The 27,833-nt window shown below is 44.1% G+C and overlaps 1 protein-coding gene across 4 annotated transcripts in view; it reads right to left on the bottom strand.

The window, feature by feature from the left end:
- Positions 1-5,343, bottom strand: part of RBFOX3 (RNA binding fox-1 homolog 3) — a 129,258-nt gene extending 123,915 nt beyond the window's left edge. Inside the window, exon 1 of one of the 4 annotated variants that reach the window (XM_061615822.1) lies at positions 5,076-5,343. In XM_061615822.1, the coding sequence (XP_061471806.1) occupies positions 5,076-5,151 (76 nt within the window). In that variant the 5' untranslated portion in view covers positions 5,152-5,343. The remainder of the gene's footprint in view (positions 1-5,075) is intronic. The other 3 variants (XM_061615821.1, XM_061615823.1, XM_061615824.1) reach the window with 3 other exon arrangements.
- Positions 5,344-27,833: the final 22,490 nt, after the last annotated feature.

Here is a 27,833-nt window from a genome sequence, read left to right as displayed (position 1 = left end):
GGAGGCATGTCGCATTTCCCTAGGCATGGTGAGCTTCTCCCTGAATAGCAATATTTGCAATCTGCCCTTGGAACTGCACAGATCGGGGAGGTAAGCTGGTTAACATTGATGACTCCTCTCTAGGATTAGGTTTCTATTGAGTGTGGGGGCTGGGGTGGCAGCAAAATCTGCCCTGCATTTCATTTCAGCACTGATTTCCTTGCTAAATGTTAGAAGTTCATTGGAGAGTAGCCCTTCCTCTCCAGAGTGAAAAGTATTAACTCTAACATTTGAACCAATAAGAGAGAGGAGTCATCCATCCCTCTGGTGTCAGAACATCTGGATGAAAAACCACTTGTGAAAAATGACCTGCAGCCAATTTATAGGAAGAGAGTAAGAGCTCTGGTGCACTGGCCAACCCTTCAAGCCCAAATTCACACAGACTCACACTTTTAGCATTCCCTGGCAGTGGGGCACAGCTTGCCCATCTAGAGCCACAGCACTACCGCAGAGTGGCATATTTTATCTTGATGTGTCAGGATTTATATAAAAAGGGGATAGTTCAGCTCTAAATGTAATGAGTTAGAAGAACAGCCCTCCAGTGGCTTCCTCCAGCGAGCAAGGCGTCAATAACATTGATTGCTAAAAATAACTAATAACCCAGGCCTGGCCCCAGCTGAGAGCTGCTCAGAGCAGGATCATAAAAATCACTGCATGCGTTTGCTGCAAACAGGTGTGCTCTCCAGACAGCAATGAGAGTCTGGGTTCCCAGGTTGCACCATGAGAAGAGGGTGTCTGCACTTCAAAGCAGGAAGCACCACTGGTATAAGGCCATCCAAAGTGAGTTGTTTGTGCCTGTCCAGGAAAGCAAAAAATACAGCTTAGGAGGAGGTTATGGGGAGTGACATCTCGCTCTGTCACAGTTGTCAAAGATCACACTATCTGGAAGGCTACAACAGTGTTTCTAGGTGTTGGACAGAGAGTGATCCAGGTGTTGCTGAAACCCCTTGATGTGGGAGTTATAAAAGACACATGTTTGAGTGATGTGGTGGATATGCCTACTGTTCAGGTGGTAGATGTCCCTATGGGTTTATAGGTAAATAGAAGAAAATCACAGCCAGATAGCTATGCAGAGAGGGAAAGAGGGGTGGTATGACTTTATGTGCTTATTGCAAGTAGATGTGTGGATATTCATGCAGGTGCATTCTAGAAACCTGCAGAGAAAGACTCTGGGACCACAGTGAATTCTAGCCATGGCTAGACAAGGCATGTTGCACTGTGAAGGGACAGTAATGTTTAGTCCCCCAGGGTGATTTACAAGGAGCCTGGAACTTTGAAAGGTGAAAATGGAAATGGACTGCCTTCAAGATGATCCCGACTTATGGCTACCCTATGAATAGGGATTTCATGGTAAGCTTATTCAGAGGGGGTTTACCATTGCCTCCCTCTCAGGCTAGTCCTCCTCAGCGGGCCAGGGCCTGCTTAGCTTGCCACAGCTGCACAAGCCAGCCCCTTCCTTGTCCGCAACTGCCAGCTGGGGGGCAACTGGGCTCCTTGGGACTATGCAGCTTGCCCACGGCTGCACAGGTGGCAGGGCATGTAACCCCTGAGCCACTCACTGTGGGGGTGATCTTTAGCTGGCCCTTTACACACAGGAGACACGAACGGGGATTTGAACTCACAGACTCTGGACTCCCAGCCAGGCTCTCCTCCCCACTGTGCTATACCAGCTGTGTAGTACAGAAAAAAAAGTTTGGCAGTCCTTGATGTCATGTGGAAGGTGTAGTGTGATACAAGAGATGCTGAAAAGAAGTCAACACACTTGGCAGGAATTCTCTTTGTCCACACAAAATGAGTAAGGGTGAATTCATACAACTAACTTGTATTGGTTTTTTACTATAAGGTACACTTTTGTCACTTATGTGTACACTTTGTGTCTTATGAATGGTTTAACACATATTTAGATCACAGACAAACCTAGTCTTGCTGTCTGAAGATTCCTGAGCACAGAAGTCTTCTGAGTTCCTGCTCTGAACACATGCTAGAGCACTCACAAGATTAAGATGCATGTCAGTTCTGCAACTGTGGAACAATCATAGAAGCTACCTTATGGAAGGAAAAAATAGGCGTGTGAACCTACCCTGAGGCTGGTTTTCCAGTGTATGGCTGCAAGAGAACAAGGAATTCAATGAGGGCATCCAATCCCAGGTCCCAAGACTGATGAGAAGAATGGGTCTTTGCAAAGGGGTAACTTGACAAGTAACAAACTGGCTCTGTACAAGGGCTCCAGCATGTAATATCATGAAAGGCCAAGGCACTAAACCTGGCACAGGCCAGTGACTGAATAATGGGCAAGTGAAGTGGCTAAACTTTTTCTGGAGATTGGGGACAGGCCAGAACAGATTGTTTTGCTGGCCCATTTCCTCAAGGTTTGCCACTATCATACATCAAGACATTGTACCTGAGGACTTCCATGTTAGGCTAGACAGCAAAGATATTGTAAAAAGTTGATCATGCAGACCAGCCAATACCACAGCGATGCAAAAAGAAAAAGAAAAAGGAAAAAAGAGCAAAAAAATATATTCTGCATCAAGATAAAAAAACCCTGTAAAAACTATGTAAATGAAGCACATTTTTATGCTACTTCTACTAGCCTTGCTGGAGGAGGGAAAAGGAATTATGGAATGCAGTGAAACTTGGACAACTGGAAGTCTCACTCAACCTTCCCTCTAGCATCCAAGTTCATCAGTTACTGCCTACACACTCTTTAAAAGCTATCTTCATAGTCATGAGAGCTGCAACATTGCTATTTAAAAAGCAACATAAAAGCTGAAATGATCAAGCTTGAATCAATGCTCTGTTGGTTGTTTTGAGCTGTGGAAAACCACATCCCTGCTCCATGCTATCTTCAGATAGCACTTAGTTTCCAGTGGCTTTTAACATGTTTACATACAGCCTATTAGAAGAGCGACAGTGGAGGTTCTGTCCCAGTGATTAAATTTTATTTGGAAGACAGAGGACAGTGCTGTGGCCCTATGTACTCTGTTCCATTCAGGCTTTACCAAGGTGACATGCATGGCCAGAGGTGCACCACGTCTATCTGGATGTCACCAAAAAAGGGGAAGGGCAGAGAGGAAACATGAGAGGGAAAAAAGAAATCCAGTGGCAATAAAATACTAGGCTGCAGCTTGGGAAAGAGAGAGTTATTTGGTTTGCTGAAAACAAGGCAAACTTAATAGGGAAGGAATAAAGCGATTTAAAATTAACGACATAAATGTCAGCTCTGATGGCTAGGATATTAAATGATAGTTATTTGAGTATGTTTTGCAAAGACTGTCTCTCACAAAAGCTTAAGTGCTATGGCAGAGGAAACAAAAGAGGAGGGCACATGCATGAACCTCCCTGATGCATGAAAGAAGCCTTCCCTGCTGCTTGTATTGTTCACTGACTCTGGGTCTTCTAAATCATAACAGTCATATGGAGGCTGCAAATAAATGCTTCCATATGGTTCTAGCTGCTCAGCGTATGGATCAGCCCAATCACATGTAAACTCCAAGCCTGCACAAGCCATTGCCATATATGTATGGCCTAAGTGGCAAATGGCTTACATATGCCATGGCCCCTGTATGGAATCACCTCTCTCTATAATTAATGAATTGGACCTTAGCCTACAGCCTGGGATGTCTAGATTAACCTTGCCATTCTGTAAATGGAACGGCCAGATTCTACAGACAACATATCACATTTTGTGCAATTTTATATAATTCCTTATTTATTCCAGTTACTTAATTTTACATTTTTGCAGAACTAAGAATGTGGGGGACATGGGCAGGGTTGTTTTACAGCAAGGGATGCAGGGAGAATTGGTGTGGGCTGGAAATACATGTGGGAAGAAAAATTGTTAGGAGTCCAGGAGATGGCCAAGAGAATGTCTCCACACCTCAGAGCATTGGCTGATGATGCTGTGTACTTATCTGTGGTGTATGTGTCTGTTGTGTTGTGTTGCATGTGTGGTAGGTGCTATATGTGTGTGGTGACTGCTGTTTGCATTGCATGTATGTCTGCATGTGAGTATGTGTGTGTGCCCTCTCTGGGTAAGCAGTGCATGCTGTATGGGTATTATATATGTGTATGGTTGCATGCATGTGAGAAAAAGTGGGATAATGCTGCCTACTGCCAGCTCTGGACATGTCCACTTTTGTTTCAGCCCCTGGCATGTTGGTCATGAGGGAATGCAACCCTCTGCTTGAAAAGTGTTTATTTTATTTATATCCCACCCTTCCTCCCAGCAGGAGCCCAGGGTGGCAAGTGTTCCACACCCCTGTGTTGGGAATACCATCTTCTGATCCAGAGGCTGTTCCTGTTTCATTAAGAGCTTTGAGCAGGTCACTCATCCTACCACAGTGTATTTGCTGTCCTACTTCTTTTAATCTCAAAGGAACAGAGCTGGCATTTTCCTCACTGCAACATTTGGAAAGATGGGACTACTGTAGCACTGGGGCAGAAGAAACTGTACCTGAGGAAGCTCTCTGATCTGGAGCACTGAAAGAGTTCATTTCTGGATAAGAAGGTAGCAATCCTGGACACTGCCCATATACACTGACATTCTCCTCCCTATCCAGAAGGACTACAAATAATAGAAAGCTAAGTCTAGCCATTTTTATTATTATGTAACTATGTTCCATATGACATGATCTGTCTTCATCTATGCAGATTTCTAGCTAGTCCCATATCAAGGCTTACACAAATTTAAGTGCTGTTGTATGTTTTCCCCTCTGCAGCTAAAAGCTCCTTCAAAGAGAGGCAATTTCAATCAGAGCTGTGAAATAGGGTGGAAAGGGTTACATCTTCAAGGCAGCAGTCCCAATTCAAATTGCCCCTGTCCCACAGCTGCTTTCAGGAGAAGAACATCACATACCTCCTGCCGTGCTCAGCCCAGAGCAGTGTGGAGCTGGGGGTTTGGCTTGCAGCATCATTCCCAGCTCCAGCCACAATCTTGTCCAGTCAGTTATCTGTCTAAATCCATCCAGTCAGTGTGAAGTTAAGGTAGAAATACTATGATCCAAATCATATGAAGGAAGAAGATGGCTGTTTACCCAGTAATCTGTGGGACAGGTCACCCAGTTGATTGCTCCGTGCAATGTCAGTTCTCCATGCAATTGCTCCAGTCATGGTCAGTTCTTGGCCACACACATGCCCTTAACCATATGAGGGAAACATGAGTATAAACCAAGCTGCACATATACACCCACGGCAATTCCTCTAATCACAGAATTTAGGAAGATTCTGTGACTGCTTCCCTGCACCAAGAGTGGCCATTCCATCAGAGTACAGCTGATTGGGAAAGAAAATGAATGTCAGGCAACTCCACAGGTGCAGCTGAGACAACTGCAACTTTTGGCTTCTCCTCTCTTTAACTGTTTCCATCCCACCTGATCACTGGAAGAACTTGTAACTAAGATCTGGTACCTGAGTTTGCATGTTTCCTCCTCCCTCTGCACAATCTGCTTTCCTTTTGTGTCATGCCTTTTTAGATTTTATGCCTGAGGGCAAGAGCTGTTTTGATTTCATTGATCTGTAGGCCACTCTAGGAGCTTTTTTGGGTTGAATAGCAGGGCAAATATTATTTAAATAAACAAACTTCAAACATAGGAAATGGCCCTGGCATCTACATCAAAGAAGCACAGAGCCAAAAGGGAACAAAAGGGTATTTAATCTGCCACCAGCCAAAAGTGAGACTATTCAACTACTTGCACTGCCCCAACACCAGCCAACATGTTTTCTCCAGACTACAACATGCTTCAGGCACACACAAGATGCATTTCAGATGACTTCAAGTAGGCAAGGCAAGCTATAGACTTTAAAGGAAAAAGATTGGGGGGGGGGAAGAAATCCAAGGTATCATAAGAGGTATAACCTAACCACAACCACCACTTGATGCTGACATATCTCCTAATGGTCACAACAGAGATTTGATAAACCCCCCTTTCTAACCCCCCCCACAACATTTCATCAATTATGTAATTGCTCACAGAGCTTAATTCTGTCTGAGACTAAACAAACATGAAATTGAACAACTATCTCACTGAGTAAAGGACAAATATTCCTACACCCAGGAAGTGCTATGTTATAATCTGGCTTATTTTCCTGGTTTGTTAACAAACACTGAGCCAGAGTTCTCTGGTTTGGATGTAATGGGGAACTCTGGATTAATGCAGGCTGGGATCTTTGCACCAAGTCAACGCATAGTGGGAGGAGGAGAGAGGAGGCATGAGGCAAGAGCATGTGGCCAGAGCAGCCATGACTGCATAAACCAATGACTATCACTGAAATATGACGGACATCTTTTTAAAGGATTTGGAGTATTTCCCAATTTAAAGCATGAGAAGTGGCACAGCTTGAAGTATTTTGCTATATCCTATAGGATACTTTATTGGAATGATTCTGTGTGAAAAGGAGGAGAGAGAAACTATAGATGCTTCCAGATGGGTGTTTATTGTGAGATTGGTGCTCTTCATGCATACTTAGTTGGCATCAAAATGCCAACTCATATCTCCCCCTCCCCTGCCACTTAATCTGGATTTACACTTTTTGGGGAAAATCAAGTCAAAATGCTGTTGACAAAATAAACTGTTTATGATATTTCAAATACCTGTTTGCAAATTAAGCTCCTGTCTGGAAGCACGCTATAGAATTGTGTCTGTGTAATCCCAGGAGAGAGACCATTTCTATGTGTGTGTGTGCATTTACAATATGTACAACTCTGGTGTGCCTCTTTGGCTGAGAACTCTGTGGCATTCCTCTGTGGCTGAGAACAAGAATGCTGTGATGTACTTGTACAGGAGGAAGAGAGGCAACCCAGCAATCACAGTTATTTGTAAATAATTCCTTATTAGCAAAAGGTCCCGGACTTGGAGGACTGGAGTTACTCCAGGCAGAAGCTAAAGAACCTTCCACTTTTCAGTTACTACTTCATGGAGGGATTGGGGAAGGCACCACAGTGAATTAGAGGAGACTTTTGTTGCGTTTAATATCAATTTATTTTGCAGACTTGCTGACATAGCAGGATTGCTCTGCTTGGAATTTATGATCTTTTGGGAAGCGCAAGCGCAGAGAATCTACTGGGGATGGAAAAAAGCCCCTGATATTAGCAGAAAAATTTCAAGACAGACCAGAGATAGAGGAGTGGTAAGGCTCTTCAGAATAGACCAGTTGGGGATATACCCTTATAAGTGGGGCTGTGCACAGTGGCTAAGCAGGGAGGCTTGGTTTGTGTCTGCTTTCCAGACTCCATTTCTCTTACAACGAGAAAATCTGCTGCTGTTAGGGCTGAGCTGTTGTTAATGTGGGCAGCATCACTAAACCCTGAGATTTCTTCCCAGAAGCTTCTGGTGGTAGATTTCCTGCACTGGCCCAGGCACTGTGTGTGTGTTCTTCCTCATCCTCCAAAGATGCCTTGGCATCATGCCCCAAAGCAGCAATAGCACAAATCACGGTGAGTGGAACAGGAGTCTGGCCAAAGTGACTTGGCTGGGTCAAATTACAAAGGGTCAGACGTAGGTTTTTATGGGCCTTGGGCTTCCATGGAACCCCTGGAATAAAATGCCAACCTTAACATTCTCTCTCTCTCTCTCTCTCTCTCTGTGTGTGTGTGTGTGTGTGTGTGTGTGTGAGAGAGAGAGAGAGAGAGCATTTGTGTGCACACACACATATATGTCAAGTCTTACAGTTCAAGTTCTATTATGTTCTTCAGTTCTCAGCAGAATGAATGAAATCTAACTAGACAGGTTGCTAGCCTAACCTTTGATCTCGGCCTTTGCTGCCCTAGATCAAGCAAAAAGAGGTTTCTTGAATGAGGAAGTAATTAACAACATAAAGACTAGGAACTGAGATTACCCTTATTATAGCAACTGTGTTAATGGGGTAACAGGTACAAGAGCAGGTGGGGATGGGGCACAGAGGCTTCTCAGGGCACAGGGCCTCCGCTCCCCCCGCTACTATCTTTGTCTAATTTCAAACTTCACTTGCCAGCATTACTTCAGGGCTCATCATCCAGTTGTCCCCTTCTGTATTGCTGCCCCCTGCAGCTCATTTAAGCTCCTGCTCTTGCCTTGCTAGCCTATTGATTGTATGTGATATAGACCGAAGGTATATCTCTACCCCTAACTTAGTGCTTCATGGTACTCAAGGATGCCAAAATTAAAATACAGGCAACCAGTAGCATCATAGATCCCATATTAAGGAGCATTTTCTCCACTGGTTGAGTGAGCAGGTTGCTGATAGAAAGCGTGACTTCAGGCATTGGTCTCTAAGCTGCCCACCCCTAGTGCTGGCTGATGAAGGAGCCTGAGCCTAGACTGATGGGTGATTGCAGCCTTCTACTCCCACCTGGAGTTGCCTAGTAAAGCCCAGATGCAGCTCATCACTACTCCCTCTACAGCCAAAAAGCCACTAATCAAAGAGCCATTATTACATATCCTCAAGGGGGCTTTATACAAAGTGATGTGTAACCCAAATGGCTGCTGTAAACAGAGTTTTAAAAGGGGCAGTGTGCAAACTATAGCCTCCCTAAGGATAAAGAAAATTATCTCTCTATTTCTCTACCTCACCACCTTAGTGCTCTATTAATTATTATCTATTACCCATTACTTGCTCTGCATGCTACCCACAGGTCTACTAGGGACGCTTTTCAAGCCAGCTATGCTACAGCAAGAGGGGACATTTTGGAGAGCAATACACAAAATTAGCACAGGAAAAATCTGTAGCATTACAGAAGCTCCATTGTAGCTCCGACACTTGCTGAACTATAGGGCTAGATTACCTAATCTGAAGCGATGTGCTGGAGGCAGGAAAGTGGATGGCATTTACACACAGGTTGTTTGAACATCCTTGTTCTCCAACATACCTGGTTAACAGATCCTCCTTCCACACCTATTTGTATCTCCTGTATGAAGAAGGGACGCCTTCAACTATGTAAGGATAAGAGTGTTTGTACAGCTCCTCATGTCTCCTAGTTTTCCCCAAAGCAATCAGGGATCAGGAACTCAAGTTTCACCCACAGGTCCACAGAAATAGATTTTGGTAGTCTTTCTCTTCCTCATCTCTATTCTTTTTGGCAAGTCCCTCTGCCACTTAGGTATTCAGCATAGCAAAGGAGGACATACATACATTTTTATTTAGCCTGTCAGAAGACTAGAAGAAACTAGTTCAATAAATTAAGTGTGAAAAATCCTCTAAAGAAACAAAGAAACCTGTATTTTGTTATCCTGAGGAGACCTACATTGTGTTAGAGGGGCATGCATGTGCGCACACATGCACATGTGTGTGTGAGGTAGGAGCTTGGGGGGGAAGTTTATAGTGGAAAACAGCATTATCCATTTTGGGCCAGATGTGAGTAGATGCCACTGGTTATGATGAATCATATACCAGAGATATAGCCTAGAAGCTTGTGTTTTTATTTATTCTACTACGCAACTTGTTCAATGTTTTCCCTTTTCTTTTTCTTAACTGTTCTACCTTCAATAAAGTTTCTCTTGAGTTCATTACATTCGGACACACAGTGGTGTGTGATTAAAGGATGTAGAACTTGAAGTGATCTCAACTTTGAGGTTCTCTACCCTTGCGAAAATAGTAGATCTGTTTCTGAGTCTTTATAGGGACACTGTAGGCATACAAGGGTTAAGAACAGGACTGAAAGGGCTCCCCAAGATGTAAAGTTCAGGTTGGTTGCTGATATACCTGAGTGACTGGGGCCATGCTGCTGATACTCAAGAGGGAGCAAGTAGGAGCTCATTTGTACAGTAGGGCCCCGCTTACATGGCGGGTTCTGTTGCGGACCCCCGCCGTAAAGCGGAAATCGCCGTAAAGCAGAACCCCATTGACTTTAATGGGGCGCATCACACGAAAATGCCGCAAAAATGTCGCAAAATGCCGCAAAAGCAGCAAAATCGGCTTTAACAGAGGGGAGGAAAGCCGCCGCATTAGCGGAATGCCGGTAAGCACGCCCCTACTGTATTAGTTTGAGGACCAGAGGGGCCAAACTTAATCTGAGTTACAAAGTAGCATGTAATACAATCCTCATTCAAGTACCATCACTTTCCATATACTCCCAGTGGCTCTAAACCTCTTTTTTTTAACCTAAGTATATTCCTGTTACATTGAGTTCCCTTAGGGTTGCCAGGTTCAGGGCCTGAGACTGATCCTGTATCCTTAGGAGAAGAGAAAGTCAGCCAAGTGCAGATGTTCTTGCAACACCGTAATGTTCCATACTTTCTGCAAAAACAGGACCAGGAGCAGACTGCAGTACAGATCATGAACTGGTTGTGTCGAAAATCAGAGTAAAGCTAAAGAAGAACAACAAAGCAATCATAATGCCAAAATACAATTTAAATAACATCCCAGAAGCATATAAAGATCAAATAAGGAACAGATGTGAGGTTTTAAACTTAGTTGACAGAGAACCAGAAGAACTATGGAATGAAGTCAGAGACGTTATCAGGGAAGAATGCAAAAAGACAATACCTCTAGTTAAAAAGAGAGAAAGACCTCAATGGATGACAGAAGAAACTCTTCAAATGGTTAAAGAGAGAAGGAAAGCAAAAGCAAAACGAAATAGAAACACAGTCAGAACCCTAAATGCAACAATACAGCGACTAGTATGTAGGGACAAAGAGAACTATTACAATAGTTATTGTACAGAAATAGAACAGGACAACAAAAAGGGAAGAACAAGAGCCGTATTCCAAAAGATTAGAGAAATGAAAGAGAAATTTAAACCAAGAGTAAGGATGTTGAATAATCAACAGGGGAACACACTGACTGACCAAGATGAAATAAAAGGATGATGGAAGCAATACACTGAAGAACTCTATAAAAGAGATGGCTGGATGACAGATTCATTCACGGGGGAACCATATGATGAAGAACCAGAAATTTTAGAATGCGAGATGAAAGCTGCTCATAAAATACTTGGAAGAAACAAATCACCAGGAATAGATGGCATACCAATAGAGTTGCTACAAGCTACAGAGAATGAATCTGTCCAAATTTTGACAAAAATCTGTCAAAAAATATGGAAAACTAAACAATGGCCCACAGACTGGAAGTGTTCTATATACATCCCAATTTCAAAGAAAGGGGATCCCAGGGAATGCAGTAATTATTGAACTATTGCCTTAATATCCCATGCAAGTAAAGTAATGCTCAAGATTCTACAACAAAGGCTCTTACCATATATGGAGCGAGAAATGCCAGACGTCCAAGGTGGATTTAGAAAGGGAAGAGGCACCAGAGATCATATCGCAAACACACGTTGGATAATGGAACGGAGCAAGGAATTTCAGAAGCAAATCACCCTGTGCTTTATAGATTACAGCAAAGCCTTTGACTGTGTAGATCATGAAAAACTATGGAATGCTTTAAAAGAAATGGGGGTGCCACAGCATCTGATTGTCCTGATGAGCAAGCTATGCTCTGCACAAGAGGCTACCGTAAGGACAGAATATGGAGAAACCAACTGGTTCCCCATCGGAAAGGGTGTGAGACAGGGGTGTATTTTATCACCCTATTTATTTAATCTATACGCAAAACATATCATACGGAAAGCAGGACTGGACCAAGATGAAGGAGGTGTGAAAATTGGAGGGAGAAATATCAATAATTTAAGATATGCAGATGATACCATACTGCTAGCAGAAGCCAGTAATGATTTGAAACAAATGCTAATGAAAGTTAAAGAGGAAAGCACAAATGCAAGACTACAGTTAAACGTCAGAAAGACTAAAGTAATGACAACAGAAGATTTATGTAACTTTAAAGTTGACAATGAGGACATTGAACTTGTCAGGATTATTAATACCTTGGCAGAGTCATTAACCAAAATGGAGACAATAGTCAAGAAATCAGAAGAAGGCTACGACCGGGGAGGGCAGCTGTGAGAGAACTAGAAAAGGTCCTCAAATGCAAAGATGTATCACTGAACACTAAAGTCAGGATCATTCAGACCATGGTATTTCCGATCTCTATGTATAGATGTGAAAGTTGGACAGTGAAAAAAGTGGATAAGAGAAAAATCAACTCATTTGAAATGTGGTGTTAGAGGAGGGCTCTGCGGATACCATGGACTGCGAAAAAGACACATAATTAGGTGTTAGAACAAATTAAACAGAACTATCACTAGAAGCTAAAATGATGAAACAGAGGTTATCATACTTTGGACACATACTGAGAAGACATGATTCATTAGAAAAGATAATAATACTGGGCAAAACAGAAGGGAGTAGAAAAAGAGGAAGGCCAAAGAAGAGATGGATTGATTCCATAAAGGAAGCCACAGACCTGAACTTACAAGATCTGAACAGGGTGGTTCATGACAGATGCTCTTGGAGGTCGCTGATTCATAGGGTAGCCATAAATTGTAGTTGACTTGGAGGCACATAACAACAACAACAACAATGGGAAAAACCACAAGGTGGAATTCTCCCTTCCCCCTGCACAACTTTTAAAGATACAGAAGATCTCTTGAAGGCTGGGCCTGGCAACCAAGAGGTTTTCTGTATCTTTAAAAGTTGTGCAGGGGGAAGGGAGAATTCCACCTTGTGGTTTTTCCCATTATAGTGTTGCAAGAACACCTGCACTTGGCTGACTTTCTCTTCTCCTAAAGATACAGTATCAGTCTCAGGCCCTGAGCTTGGCAACTCTGGTTCTCCTGGTTCTTGGTTTGTTTGTTTTAAGACTATTGTCTTAGCATCCTTACACATTTGGCATAGGTTTTGAACCCCAAGCTGTTTTACTCTGACATTTCTAGTTGCTAAATGCAGAAGTAATCTAGTTTGTTGGATGAGCACATTCTGTGTTGCTAATGGCAAGGAATGGTTTGCAGGACAACAGTGCAATCCTGTGTATGTCTACTCAGAAGTAAATCTTACTGCTCCCAGGTGCATGTGCTTATTAAGCCCTATTTAATTTAATGGGATTTACCTCTGAATACGCACAAAAAGGATTATGCTATAATTCTGTGACCCTGCAAGATGAAAATGACTGCACTCTTATTACACACTTCAAATGCAAGACAACATTATTGGCACAAGAGAGAAGTCAGGGAACATTCTTCCCATGCAAAATTGTTCCCAGATGCCCATTCAGTTTGCATGGGAGCTTTCCCTGCTCTCTTGAGTATAAAAGCTCACTGCAGAATAGAGTCTCACTTGGAACTCTCCTTCACTACAGAATTGGGGCCAATATTAGTTTTTGCATAGGGGGAATTAGCCAGTTGCTAGCTCAGTAAGTGCCTGTAGGGATCCTGATGACACTGCAAGGAACACAAAGAGGAAGTACTTAAAGGACCTCATGGGAATGGGCTGGCCTTGGGGATAATTGCATAAATGAGCTTGCTAGGCTAATGTGTTGAAGGCACAAGCATTAGAGCCTCCTTTCAACTGATAGATTTCAGTGTCCTTAGCTTCAAGTCAAGCCTCCATTTGCCCCTCTCCCCGTTCCCACCTTGCTTGGCTCCATTCACAACAGCTCTTCTTCTCAGTGGTAATACAAATGAAGTCCAGCCCTCTGGTATTACAAGCCCATCAAAATTGTGTGCTCAGGTCATTCTTCAAAAAGGGAAACTCTTGCATGATGCCCTTTTCTGCACCTCAGACTCCCCATATACGTCTCTGTCACCCCAAAGTGCTTGTTGCTATGGAAACCATCCCAATTCCCAGTGGCTGGATTAATTTCATTTCTTCCCAATCTGATAATTTCCCTTTCTTTTGCTGCCCATTGCAGCAAAAGCATCAAATATCAACCCTTCAGAGTGTGGATTGCTCTACTTCTTGAAAAGGGAGCTCATAGGGCAAGGCAAGGGTAAGCGTGAGACACTTTGAAAGGCCCATCAAAAATATTGGTGGGTGTGATCAAAGCACTCCCCGGTAAGTCCTCCCCAATGGCCCAGCATACCAACTTCAAGTAACTTGGACTGACTAACCTGAAGTGAACACTCACATGCCCGCTCATAGGGAAGAGAAGACTGTCCGGGAAAGGAGGATACTTTCCCCAAACACATCTTCCCCTCCCTGCTTCCCACCTCATGTCTCATCTATTATCACAGCTGCCACCATAGGCTTTTGGGAGGAGTTGCATTCAAGATGTTTCCAGCTAGCCTTCATAGACCAGCTTTCAGAAACCTGTCTAGGAAAATTTGTTGGAATGTCTCATCTCCTGTGAGCCAGGGTGGCATAGTGGTTAGAGTGTCAGAATGGAACCCAGCTTGGCCATGAAGCTCGCTGGGTGACCCTGGGCCAGTCAGTGCCTCTCAGCCTAACCTGCCTCACAGGGTTATGGCCAGGATAATAATGGAGAGAGGGAGAGCCATGTTTCCACAGCACCTTGAGCTCCTTGGAGGAAAGGTGTGACATAAATGAAATAAATAAGTAAATAAATAAGAAAAAACTTGATAGAAATATTGTAGAAGCATTTTCCTTCAAAGTAATGACAACAAAATGGGGGTGGTGAGGAGGAAATAGATGGGGAAGAGGAAGGAGCCGGGAGACTGCTTCCTCCCTCTAGTCTGCTCACTCCACTGGGTGAGGTTGGAGGTACATTCATGCATGTGAGTGCAAACATCTGCAAGAATGGTGTGTGTATGCATGCATGCATGGGCACAAGAATTGCCTTTCTTCCTCTGTCCTGTACCCCTCTATCTAAAGACAGGTAGTAAATCTGTAGCCATTCAGGTGGTGTTGGACTCCAATGCCCATCAGCCCCAGTCAGTCTAACCAATAGTCAGTGATGGTAGGAGTTTATTTTTACATTTCTATCCCACTCTTTCTCCCAAAGGAACCCAGGGCCCAGAGTTGTAGTCCAGCAATGACTAGAGGGCCACAGGTCCCCCACCTGTGATTTCAAGGTAAAGCCAATGGAAGCATCTGCTAGAGACTGAAACGTGTTGGCAAAAATAACTGAGCAAGGTAGTGACAATGAAACTCAGCTGGCAGTGGAATTTTCTAGGGAAGTGGGGAAGGACTGAGTGGTTTCTGATTAAAGCATCAGCTTGGACTATCTCTTGGTTTCCTCACCTTGGATAAGCTCATTACTGCAGAAACACTATGTATTTTTTTGCTTTTCAACTATGTCATTTCCTTCTTATCTCACATAGCTGGGGACATGTGGTCAACTGGGAGAAAGTTCCTCTCTGGATAATTAGGTAAGCCTTAAGAGATGTTTACTCATGGTTTGGAAAAACTGATATCAGAGAGTTCACATCCAGAAGTTAGCAAGTAAAAGCTTGTTTGCTTGCTCTGGTTTTGGGAAGCAGCAGGGACTGTCCTGGATCTAAGGTGCCTGGGGGTGAAAATATCTTACCTAGCTAGCTGCCAGAGCTTTAAGCCCATGTACAGGATAGGGTTGCCAGGCTCAGGGTCTGAGACTGATCCTGTATCTTTAGGAGAAGAGAAAGTCAGCCAAGTGCAGGTGTTCTTGCAACGCTGTAATGGGAAAAACCACAAGGTGGAATTCTCCCTCCCCCCTGCACAACTTTTAAAGATACAGAAGACCTCTTGGAGGCCGGGCCCTGGTACAGGAGGAGGATTTCATCAGCCATCTCCCGTCCTTCAGTGAACACAGCAATGCCTAAAGTGTCAACTGAGATGTTTACAGAAGAGCTGATGCAGTATAGTGGTTAGAGTGTCAGACTAGGACCTGGGAGACCAGGGTTCAAATCCCCACTTAGCCATGAAACTCACTGGGTAATCTTGGGGAAGTCACAGTCTCTCAGCCTATCCTCCCTCACAGGGTTGTGGTGGGGATAAAATGGGGAAGGGAGAAGTATGTACAGCACCTTCAGTTCCTTGGAGGAAAGGTGGGGCAGGAATGAATGAATGAATGAATGAGTGAAAGTTAACATCAGGGGCCATTGTGGCAAACAGAAGAATCAGCAAGGATGAGAAACAGGGGACTCCCCGGTGTGGCCTGGAAGAGCTGGCAAGAAAAAGCAGGCAAAGGAAAAAGAATTTAAGTAAGGTTCAAGGAGAGGCAAATGTCTCTCCAATTAATGTGGCAATCATGTGCCCTCCACTGCCCACCCTAAGCCAGTCCAGGGCCACCTGCAAAACAACTGCAAGAGAACAAAAGGGATGGAAGAGGGATGTGAAAAGATGAAAAGAACCCAAAGGGATGGTGGGGCTTAAACTCAGCTTATGAAATTCGGTAAAGCTGTAAAACGCGTGCACATCTTGCTCCATCCTAGAGAACCATGCCCTCAACTTTACAAAAACATCCAAATGTGACTCAGAGGACATCTTGCTTATTGTAGGTAATGACCTCAGCATGAGCCAGCAGCACAAAGCTTTGGCAAGAAGTACTAATACAATCCACATATGTCTCTAAAGGAAGCTTCCAAATCCTGATTGCTCACAATAATTAAGAACACCTTGGAGAGCTAATATAGGTAGTCTGGTACAATTCTCCTAGAAATGAAGCACCGCTCTAGATGTCTACATTCAAATGTAGTATGGACCACCTTTCCCCCTGGTCCGTTCAGCACCAGAAGAACAGAGGAGTTATACAAGCAGCAAGCCAGTCTGACAGAGTGGCTAGAATGTCAAGTTAGGATTGGGGAAACCCAGGCCATGATGGTCACTCTCTAAATCTCTCTCAAAGTAACCTACCTCACAGGGTTATTGTGAAGATGAGGGGCAGGGGGAGATAACCATACACTCTGTTTTGATCTCTATGAAGGAAGGATGGGATAAAAATAAAACAGAGCTTTCTGTCACTATTTTAGCCTAACAAAACTCCTCTTCCACTGTAACTTGTGCTAACAGGATCTCTCTGAAGGTTTCTCACCCCTTTTCTAAAGAATCTGATAGTTTGAATGCAAAGGAATATTTCTGAAATTGAAGTGGATGAACTTTCCAAGCGGGCCTGGAGCAAGGAGAGAAAGAAAAAAAGGGTGTGACCATTGGTTGGGACCTGCCTGCAGTCCTCCTGAGGTTAATTTAGCAGCAGCAGCTGTTTGTCTCCTCCCAGACCCATAAATGCAGATACATAGTCCATAATGGATCCATAACCACTCAACAGCCAACCCTGCCGCTGCTGGGTATATTGCAAGGGTGAAAGAGCAGGGATAGGAAGGGAAGCTGATAAGAAGTTAGGAAATAAGGAGTCAGAGTGAGCTGGACAGCATGTACAGTGTTGGTCTCCCTGCCTACCATGCAGTGCTGCCTCCTCACCACACGCCATCCCATCGTCCATGGGCCAGTGGCAGCCCTGATGCGAGTTGACATCTGGCAAATGAATGGTGGGAGCAATTTTAACCTCCATCACACATACACACTTCAGTAACAGCCAGCTTATGTGGTCCTGTTTTTTGTATGTTAGCACGAAGCTGGGAAGTACTCTAGCAGCGATGGCTTTAGAAGTGCAGAGGCTGGCAGGGTCAGGCATCTGTGCAAAGGCAAAGTGCTTACTGTTTGGCTCTTGCCCCTGACAATTTAATAACTATTTCCTGCAAGAAGCACCTTCAGCGAGCAACAGTGTTTGTCGTGTATAGTAACTGCCCTACTTCATAGGGTTGTTTTGAGGATAAAATGGGGAAAACTAATGCATGCTGCCTGGAGCCCCTTGTAGAAGGGGAAGATGCAAGTATGATTAGCTCTCTGTCTCTCTCTCTCTCTCACACACACACTCACACACACTCACACACACACACACCCAATGCAGCCTACTCTAGTAGCACTCACTGTCTATCCACCTTGGTCTCAGCACATCTTAGTTAGTCAGGCTACTTACTGTAGACACAGGGAACTCTGGAATTCAACTCCCCTTTCTAGTTTTAGATTTTATCGTAATTAAAACTTCCTTAGGGTCTAGTGTGCTTTTGCTTTGGTTCCAGAGCTTCCCACTCCTATCAATAGTTCAGGGAACTCTTTCTGTGAAAATTACTCTCTTGTGAATCAGTGTAACAAGATTGGGTAATTGTTAAAACAAGCTTTTGTTTCAGTAACATGTTGTAGAAGTCTATAGGAAAACAAGGGTAACATAAACTTAAACCTGGCCACAATCACCAGTTTTCCCTCTCCAAAGGTTTTCTCTACCTCCTTCCTATGCAGGGGAAGTGCCTCCTTCACCACCACAGAGCCTGTGACGCCATCCTTGCCCAAAGCAGGTGCCTGTGCTCATTTGCTATAAGTACAGTTGCCATCTTCAGTTCTCTTGCTTTCTCCCACCCAGCCCTATTTGCTTCCAGCCTCCAAGATATTTATTGTATATTTCCTTCTAAATCATGGCTGAAGGCTGGCTTGCTCACTCACCCACTCTCCATTACAGAGAGAGCCCTGCACTGCTGCGGTGCAGTTCCGTTTAGTTTGCAGAAAAAGCAGCCTCTCAGGAGAAACCCACCCAGGAGCTGTCCAGTGCTGAACTCTGGGATGATGGACGATTATGGACCATCTGCACTTTCAGAGCGGGATAGATTTATGAGCCATACAGACAGCTCAAAGAGTGTCCATTACTATAACTCACCGGCCTCTTCGGAAAGATTCTAATCAGGCCTTTTCTGCCATCACTGCAACGTCCAGGTTAAGAACTGGCAAGAAAAAAATCAATTATGTTTTTTTAATATGTTCTTGGCAATAACATAGGGTAAGGGTTGTGTGTGTGTGTGTGTATGACTAGAACTTGACCCAGAATATTCCTTTACCATGGGCATTCTCAGTGTGGTTAAAGAGTAGTACAACACCACAAACTTTGCATGCTGCAGCTAAACTCCTTGCTAGAGCTTTGCAGCTGGAACTGCCACACCCCATGTAGAGAGTTTTTTAGCAGACAGGGGCAGCAAGCTAGTGGCTGCAGCATGTGTGTGAATTCAAGAGACAGCAGTTAATGTATGCAAACGGGACCCTGCTTTCTCCTTAGACTGTTGGCTACTGTAGGGCAGCCCTGTATGGATTTAACAAGTTATGCGCTTTTATTTTTGTACTCTTGTAATTTCACATTGGTTCAAAGAAATGGGCCCAACTTTTTTTGTATGTTTTGAGGGGACAAAATAATTTCCCTTGACTTGGTTAAAAGCCTACAGTCACTTCATATGGGCAGCCCCTAGTTCCTGAATTATGGAATGTGGTAAATGGTTATACAGTGTGTGTATACATAGACCTCTAAATATCTGTGTATTTTTTGAAGAGTTGGGTAGTTAAAGAATGGATTTCTTAAGCATAGAGATTTTTTTGGGGGGGAAATGCATATTATATGTGGGTGCATTCATGCATATGTGCATATGTATTACACACACACACACACACACAATCTGAGATCTTTCCCTCTTTTTCCTTCTTACTACTGCTACGCCACGGAAGGTACAAGTCTCTGAAGAGGGGAAAGTGTATAATGAATAACAAATGGCCAACTCCCTGTACTTCTCTTGGTGTTTTTTAGCAGTGGATTATGGCTGTCAGGCGGCAATTAAAAAGGTGTCATAAAATGCTAAGTGTTCATATTTCATGGCTCCTAGTATCCTCTGCTTCAAGGAGGATAGGACTGGACTGAGATGAGCACTCTCCTTTGGCTTTGTGTGTGTGTGTGTGTGTGTGTGTGTGTATGTGTTGAACTGGAGGAGGAAGGATTTTTCCTTCCCCCCTTCTATCATGGAGAAGCTTTATGCAGAGCTCATCTAGAGTATGGTGACCCCATGGAGATGGAGTAGAAACCTGCCCTGACATATATATTTTTTCTCAGCCTTTGAGCAACTTGTGTTAGAGGCAGTTGTTTCTTGCTGTTTGTGGCTGGAGATCTAACTTCTCTTTTGCAGGAAATGGGAGTTTGTTTCCTTGAAATATACCCACCTGGGTATATGGTTCAGCATTGTGGTAGAACCGAAGGTCGGGGAGGCGGGGTTGCTGTGGTCTATAGGAGTTCTTGCTCACTCACCAAGCACCCTGTCCAAGTGACGACTGGCTTGGAATGTCTCCACCTTGTGTTGGGCCAGAGAGACAGACTGGAAATTTTGTTGGTGTACCGCCCGCCTTGCTGCTCAACAAATTCCCTAACTGAGCTGACAGAGGTAGTCTCGGAGGTACTGTTGCTGTCCCCTAGACTATTGGTACTGGGGGACTTCAACATCCATGCCGAGACTGCTTTATCTGGGGCGGCTCAGGACTTCATGGTTTCCATGATGACCATGGGGCTGTCTCAATTTGTTACTGGCCCGACGCATGTGTCGGGACATACCCTTGATTTGATCTTCACCACTGGACATGGAGATGGTGATCTGGAGGTTGGGGACTTATCATCTATACCATTGTCATGGACAGATCACCGCTTGCTGAGGTTTAGGCTCACAGCGACCCTTTCCCTCCGCAAGGGCAGGGGACCTGTTAAAATGGTCCGCCCCGGAGACTAATGGATCCTGAGGGTTTCCAAAGGGCTCTGGGGGGTTTTCCGACTGAGAAGACTGGCGCTCCTGTTGAAGCCCTGGTTGATTTGTGGAATATGGAAATGACCCGGGCAGTTGACACGATCGCTCCCATGCGCCCTCTCCCTTGCAGAGCTCATACAGCTCCATGGTATACCTTGGAGCTGAGAGTGATGAAGCAAGAGTGGAGAAGGCTTGAGTGCAGATGGAGGCGGACTCCCGATGAATGTAATTATGCCTTGGTAAGTGCCTGTTCAAAACAGTATATAGTAGCGGTGAGGGTAGCAAAAAAGAGATATTTTGCTGATATTATTAAGTCATCACTCTCCCGCCCAGCGGAGCTTTTTAAAATTGTACGAGGGCTTTTACATTCTGGCCCTCGGGACATTATAGATTCATCTGTAGCCCGCTGTGATGAATTTGCCAGGCATTTTCAAGATAAGATCGCTTGCATTCGTCGGGACTTAGACTCCAATATTATAGCAGTTGGTCCTAATGAAGCATCCAGAGCACGGTCTTGTCCCCATTTATTGGATGAGTTCCAGTCGGTGCAGCTCGAGGATGTTGACAAGATCCTTGGACTGGTGCAGGCGACCACGTCTGTTCTGGACCCTTGCCCCTCTTGGCTGGTGAAAGCTAGCAGGTCCGGAACCGCCGACTGGGCCAAGGAGGTAATAAATGCCTCTTTAAGAGAGGGAGTGGTCCCTGACTGCCTAAAAGAGGCGGTGGTGAGACCACTCCTGAAGAAACCCTCCTTGGACCCAGATAACCTGAACAACTATAGACCTGTGGCGAATGTTCCGTTCCTGGGCAAGGTTCTGGACCGGGTGGTGGCCGGCCAGCTCCAGGGGCTCTTGGATGACACTGATTAGCTTGATCCATTTCAATCCGGTTTTAGGCCCGGTTTTGGCACCGAAACAGCCTTGGTCGCCCTGTATGATGACCTCTGTCGGGAGAGGGACAGGGGGAGTGTGACTCTGTTGATTCTCCTTGATCTCTCAGCTGCTTTTGATACCATCGACCATGGTATCCTTCTGGGGAGACTCACGGAGTTGGGAGTCGGGGGTACTGCTTGGCAGTGGCTCCGCTCCTACTTGGTGGGTCGTCACCAGAAGGTAGTGCTTGGGGAACACTGCTCGACACCCTGGACTCTCCGTTGTGGTGTCCCGCAGGGATCGGTACTGTCCCCCATGCTTTTCAACATCTACATGCAGCCACTGGGTACGGTCATCAGGAGTTTTGGGGTGCGTTGTCATCAGTATGCTGATGACACGCAGCTCTATTTCTCCTTTTCATCCTCTTCAGGTGAGGCTGTTAACGTACTAAACCGTTGCCTGACCGCGATAATGGACTGGATGGGGGCTAATAAACTGAAGCTCAATCCAGACAAGACCGAGACGCTGCTGGTGAGTGCCTTCACTGCCCAGATGGAGGATGTTCATCCTGTTCTTGATGGGGTTACACTCCCCTTGAAGGAACAGGTTCGTAGCTTGGGAGTTCTTTTCGATCCTTCCTTGTCTCTCGAGGCCCAGGTGGCCTCGGTGGCACGGAACGCTTTCTACCATCTTCGACTGGTAGCCCAGCTACGTCCCTATCTGGACAGTGATGACCTCGCCTCAGTTGTTCACGCTCTGGTAACTTCTAGATTGGACTACTGCAATGCGCTCTACGTTGGGCTGCCCTTGAAGATAGTTCGGAAACTACAGTTAGTCCAGAATGCAGTGGCCAGACTATTGATGCGGACCAGACGGTCCGCTCATATAACACCTGTTCTGGCCTGTCTGCACTGGCTTCCTATTTGTTTCCGGGCTAAATTCAAAGTGCTGGTTTTGACCTATAAAGCCCTACACAGCATGGGACCGCAATACTTGGTGGAACGCCTCTCCCAATACGAAACTACCCGTACACTGCGCTCGACATCTAAGGCCCTCCTCCGAGTGCCATCACATCAAGAAGCTCGGAGGGCGGTGACTAGATCCAGGGCCTTTTCGGTGGTGGCCCCCGAATTGTGGAATAGTCTCCCCGATGAGGTGCGCCTGGCGCTGACGCTGCTATCTTTTTGGCGCCAGGTGAAAACCTTTTTATACTCCCAGGCATTTAAAAATTTTTAAATATTCTTTTTAAGAAATTGTTTTGTAGTGTATTTTAAAACAGTGTTTCATTGCTGGTATGTTCTGATGTTGTTTGGTTTCTGTTCTTTGTTTGTTTTGCTTTTTGATTTTCTTATATTTGTTCTATTCATATATTTTCTTGTTTATCCTCTATGTACACCGCCCAGAGAGCCTTTTTGGCTTAGGGCGGTATATAAATTAAATAAAATAAATAAACAAACCTTTATTATTATTATTATTAAAAGGCTGAGAAGATGCAGCCACACACAAACTCTGTACAAAATCTACAGAAACAAAGGCAAAATACTCATGCCTCATCTCATACTTCATAGTTGCCACATACTGTTCACCTCCCAAATCTGCACATCTCTACGTCAATTCCAACCTGCTATGACTCTTCTGTCGTACTTGAGGCCTTCTCTCACTTCTAAGGGCACTTGCAAATTAGCATGTTCGTAATCTATTTTGTTATAGTGTTTGTTCCACACAGCTCACACAGCAGATGCACTGACCTGTGCCTTGCTAGCCCAGACTAGGAGGATAAGCATGGGTGCTACAGTTACAACAATGTTTGATGATTTGCAAGAGGACGGTATATAAATATAAACAAACAAAGTAACAACAAACAGCAATGGTTGCACCAACCAACCATGCTGGCTGGTTATTTCTCCTTTCCATTCTTTTCTCACAACCTCCTACAGTAACTAGATGCTGGTTCCTGAGGAGGAGATCATAGCCACTTTGCTTCTCCCTTGGCTTTTTAGGTCGATGCGGTGTGGCTTAGCAAGTTGTCCAAACCAGACATCATGGTTAAGATCTCTCCTTAGATTAACTATGATGTGTAGCCAAGTTTTGCCCAATGGTTATGACAATCATGACAGCTCCAATCCCATGCTGACTATAAAAACCCAGGGAGGAGCAAAGCAGATGCAAGCTCCTCACTGGGAGGCATCATGTTCACATGGTCACAGTAAACCATACTCTAGTTTACTTACAATCCAGGCCAGTATGAGCCGCACTGCTCCAAAACTCGGAAGTCCAAGTGGGTTGGGTTTATAAGCCCATGCACCAAAACCACTTCTCAGTAAATTGAGTCCCTCCTCACTCCAGCCATGTTCATAGTAAAGGGTGCAGTAAAAATTTTAAAAATGGACCTTCAGCTGCAACAGATGCTGCTAAGTTCTGAACTTAATATAGAGCTGGTGGAAAAGTTTGTTTCTTCTCATGCCATTAAAAATGCAACATTGGGAGAGGGTGCAATGGGAATATTCACAGGCAATTTTAAACATTTTCAAGATCATTGAAAACATTTTTTATATTGTAGAAAAATGTACAATGAAGGATTTTTAATTAATGATTGTCAAAACACAGTTGAACAAACAGTACAAAGCAATGGGCTTTGTTTGTTTCCTTTTTTGTGTCCAGTATCTGAAGCAGCCAGTTCCATATATATCAAGTACTATTCAAACTGGTCACTTTCACCAAAGTGTTTCCTGCCCTTGGACATTTGAGGCAAGGACCTGTGAGGAGCTAGGTTGAACCATTTTATGCAGAGGCTGAATCATAAAGATCCCAGACTTTGCCAGCCTGGCTTCTGCCCCAGATTCTGCAAGTAACAGTGGCAGTAGTTAGTGAGATTATACAGATTCTGCCTTCCAGCCAAGCTGTGAATACTTGTTTATTAGCTTAAGAGAAAAGGTTGAACATTTCCTTTCCGTTCAGATTATCATTATCAGAAAGGTTGTGGAGAGAAAAGGCAGACAAACTATGGAGTACCATGTTAAAGCAGGCAGAGCTTGGAAGTAACTCGTTATTTTTAATGAGTTACTTTTAATTCGTTACAATTTTAAATAACGAGTGGGTAATTCCATTACATTTGGCAAGTAATGGAACGAGTAGTAATTTCCCTACTTTCCAGCTTCAACTTTAACGTTTCCACGTTAGGTTGGACGTTACTTGGGGGCGGGAACAAGGGGAAGTCAGCTCCTGGCTGTGATTGGTTAACACAAGACATGTGCCTCACACTGATTGGACCTCTGCGCAGACTGTCTCTTCCCTCGTGATCTGTGTTAGGAGGCACGAGGGAAGAGATGAATAGGCAGGGGGAGCCTGCTAGCGTCTGACTCTGAGAGGAAAAAATGGACGCCGGAGGAAAAAGCCAGGGCAAGGACAACAACGGAGGAGAAGGCTGCAGCAGAATGGCGAAGAGCTGTGGAGGTGAGTGACGATGATTTGTGTGTGTGTGTGCCCCGGTGTGTGTGTTTTCGGCTGGAGTCTCTGGTTTTGGGGGGGGCTCCGGCTCTCTGGCTACCACCCCTTACTCTCTGGACTCTCCGCTTCAATTTTTTTAAAAAAATTAAGTTTCTAGGTGGTCTAATTCCCGAGATATACACCAAAACGTAAACCCCCCCTGCACAACTTTTTTTTAAACAGATCATGCTCTAGCTACAACTCCCATCAGCCCAATCCAGTGGCCATGCTGGCTGGGGCTGATGGGAGTTGTAGTTTAAAGTAACTTTTCAAAGCTGTGGCTGCAACCCCGCCCTTTCATGATTGTGAGTAAAGTGCAAACTTGTGTTTGTGTTGTAAATCTCTCTCCCTCCAACCCTATTTTTAAAGAAATTAGGCAGGGTTTATCACAATTTTTATTATGTAGGAAACTAATACTCATTTTTTAAAAAAATGAATGAAGTTTATTTATTTTTATTATTTTATTTATATCCCACCCTTCCTCCCAGTAGGAGCCCAGGGCAGCAAACAAAAGCACTAAAAACACTTTAAAAATCATAAAAACAGACTTTAAAATATATTAAAACAAAACATCTTTAAAAACATTTTTAAAAGCTTTAAAAACATTTTTTTTAAGAAAAAGTTTAAAAACATATTAAAAAGCAATTTCAACACAGACGCAGACTGGGATAAGCTCTCAACTTAAAGGACTTGTTAAAAGAACAAGTTCCTTATCACTTGAGGCTGCAGTTTTCCCTGGTTGAGTAAGCCCCATTGAATACATTGGGACTTGCTTCTGAGTAAACAAACATAGGATTGCACTATAAATATCTTTACAGGTTATATAAATAAACATATTTGATAGTCATGCTTATATAAATATTTTCATAGAATCATAGAATAGTAGAGTTGGAAGGGGCCTATAAGGCCATCAAGTCCAACCCCCTGCTCAATGCAGGAATCCAAATCAAAGCATTCCCAACAGATGGCTGTCCAGCTGCCTCTTGAATGCCTCCAGTGTCGGAGATCCCACTACCACTCTAGTAATTAGTTCCATTGTTGTATGGCTCTAACAGTTAGGAAGCTTTTCCTGATGTCCAGTCGAAATCTGGCTTCTTGCAACTAGAGCCCATTATTCTGTGTCCTGCACTCTGGGATCATTGAGAAGAGATCCCGGCCCTCCTCTGTGTGGCAACCTTTCAAGTACTTGAAGAGTGCTATCATATCTCCCCTCAGTCTTCTCTTCTCCAGGTTAAATATGCCCAGTTCCTTCAGTCTCTCCTCATAGGGCGTTGTTTCCAGTCCCCTGATCATCCTTGATGCCCTCTTTTGAACCTGTTCCAGTTTGTCTGCATCCTTCTTGAAGTGCAGAGACCAGAACTGGACACAGCACTCAAGATGAGGCCTAACCAGTGCTGAATAGAGGGGAACTAATACTTCACATGATTTGGAAACTATACTTCTGTTAATGCAGCCTGATATAGCATTTGCCTTTTTTGCAGCCACATCACACTGTTGGCTCATATTCAGCTTGTGATCAACAACAATTCCAAGATCCTTTTTGCATGTCGTACTGCTGAGCCAAGTATCCCCCATCTTATAACTGTGCATTTGGTTTCTTTTTCCTAAGTGTAGAACTTTTACTTCCACCCAGTTTTGTCATGCTGTGTCCCTATAAGTATCCAATTGCATACTATGGTTGTACAATACTTCCTTTACATTTTAAGTATGCCTTGGGGTAGTCATGGTTCTCCATTGTTTTCATCCTGAGGGGCAGATAGGCTGAGAAATGGTGAGTAGCCCATGGTCACCCACTACACTTTATAGCTTATTTTCATTTTGAAAAATTAATTAAAACAATTTACATGCAGGCAAAATTTATTAAGCGGATTCACACAATACGTGTAAAGCACATCCAACTCGCATTTAAAGCGCATGACTTCCCCTAAAGAATTCTGGGAAGTGTCATTTCCCCCTCACAGTTATAGTTCTCACCACTCTTAACAAACTGCAGTTCCCATGATTCTGTGGTGGGATTCATGTGCTTCAAAGGGGTGTTGAATGTGCTTTAAAGGAATGGTGTGGATCTGCCCTAGGTATGATGTTCATTCAAGAGTGAATTGAAAAGAACAATTTTAAAAGATACTTCTTACTCTTACTCATTTTTCAGACCTCTTTCTGAAGTAAAGGGTCAAATCTGTAAAAACATTTGGAGCAGCCACATTAAAAGATAAGGGCAGGGTATTCCAGGCAGGGGGTTGCCAACCCTGCTTGGATATGGATGTCTTTGCAGAAGAACCCTAGTCAAGGTTTACCAACAGCACAGTCCAAACTATATCTACTTAGAAGTCAGTCCTGTTGAGTTCTATGGGGCTTAATCCCTTAGTAAGTGTGTTTAGAATTGCAGCCTTCAGGAGCCTCCATCTTTACTCCCCAAAGCTCCCATCTAACATCTCCACAACACTAGGCTCCTTTGTCTCTGCTGTGGCCTTCTGGTGACTGCCCTAGCCTGAAGGCACTCAACCCTTCTTGCTGAAAGCAAGTAGGCTAGATTAAATGTTCCCTACCCAGGCTCATATATATAAAATATAAACGGCATTTTGTCAAAAGTATTTTTGCCTACATTTTATACCTCATCCTTGGTTTTCCAAGCTTGGCATGGAATGCTTCTCATACAGAATTAATTTGAAATGCTGCATATTTATTATCATAATCATCATATTCAAAATAAAAAATATATGTACCGCCTTCAAGTTGATTCCAACTTATGGTGACCCTATGAATAGGGTTTTCATGAGGCTGAGAGGCAGTGACTGGCCCAAGGTCACTCAGTGAGCTTCATGGCTATGTGGGGATTTGAACCCTAGTCTCATTTTGTTCTCACAACAACCCTGTGAGATAGTAGGTTAGACTGGCCCAGGCAGGGTTATTTAGTGAGCAAAAATGATGCAAATAGGATCTCTTTTAATTGTGCTATCGACCTGCTTACTTCCACTCTGACTGGGGCATCTTGCAGCATGGGGAAGAGATGGGGGCACATCACAGCTGAAGTTCACCCACATAGGAGCATTATCTCTTGTTTATTACAGAGACGCCTGTTGCAGGTTTTGCTG

The sequence above is a fragment of the Rhineura floridana genome, chromosome 3 (assembly GCF_030035675.1).
Source record: "Rhineura floridana isolate rRhiFlo1 chromosome 3, rRhiFlo1.hap2, whole genome shotgun sequence".
Taxonomy (NCBI): domain Eukaryota; kingdom Metazoa; phylum Chordata; class Lepidosauria; order Squamata; family Rhineuridae; genus Rhineura; species Rhineura floridana.
This window is presented reverse-complemented; position numbering and strand designations above follow the sequence as displayed.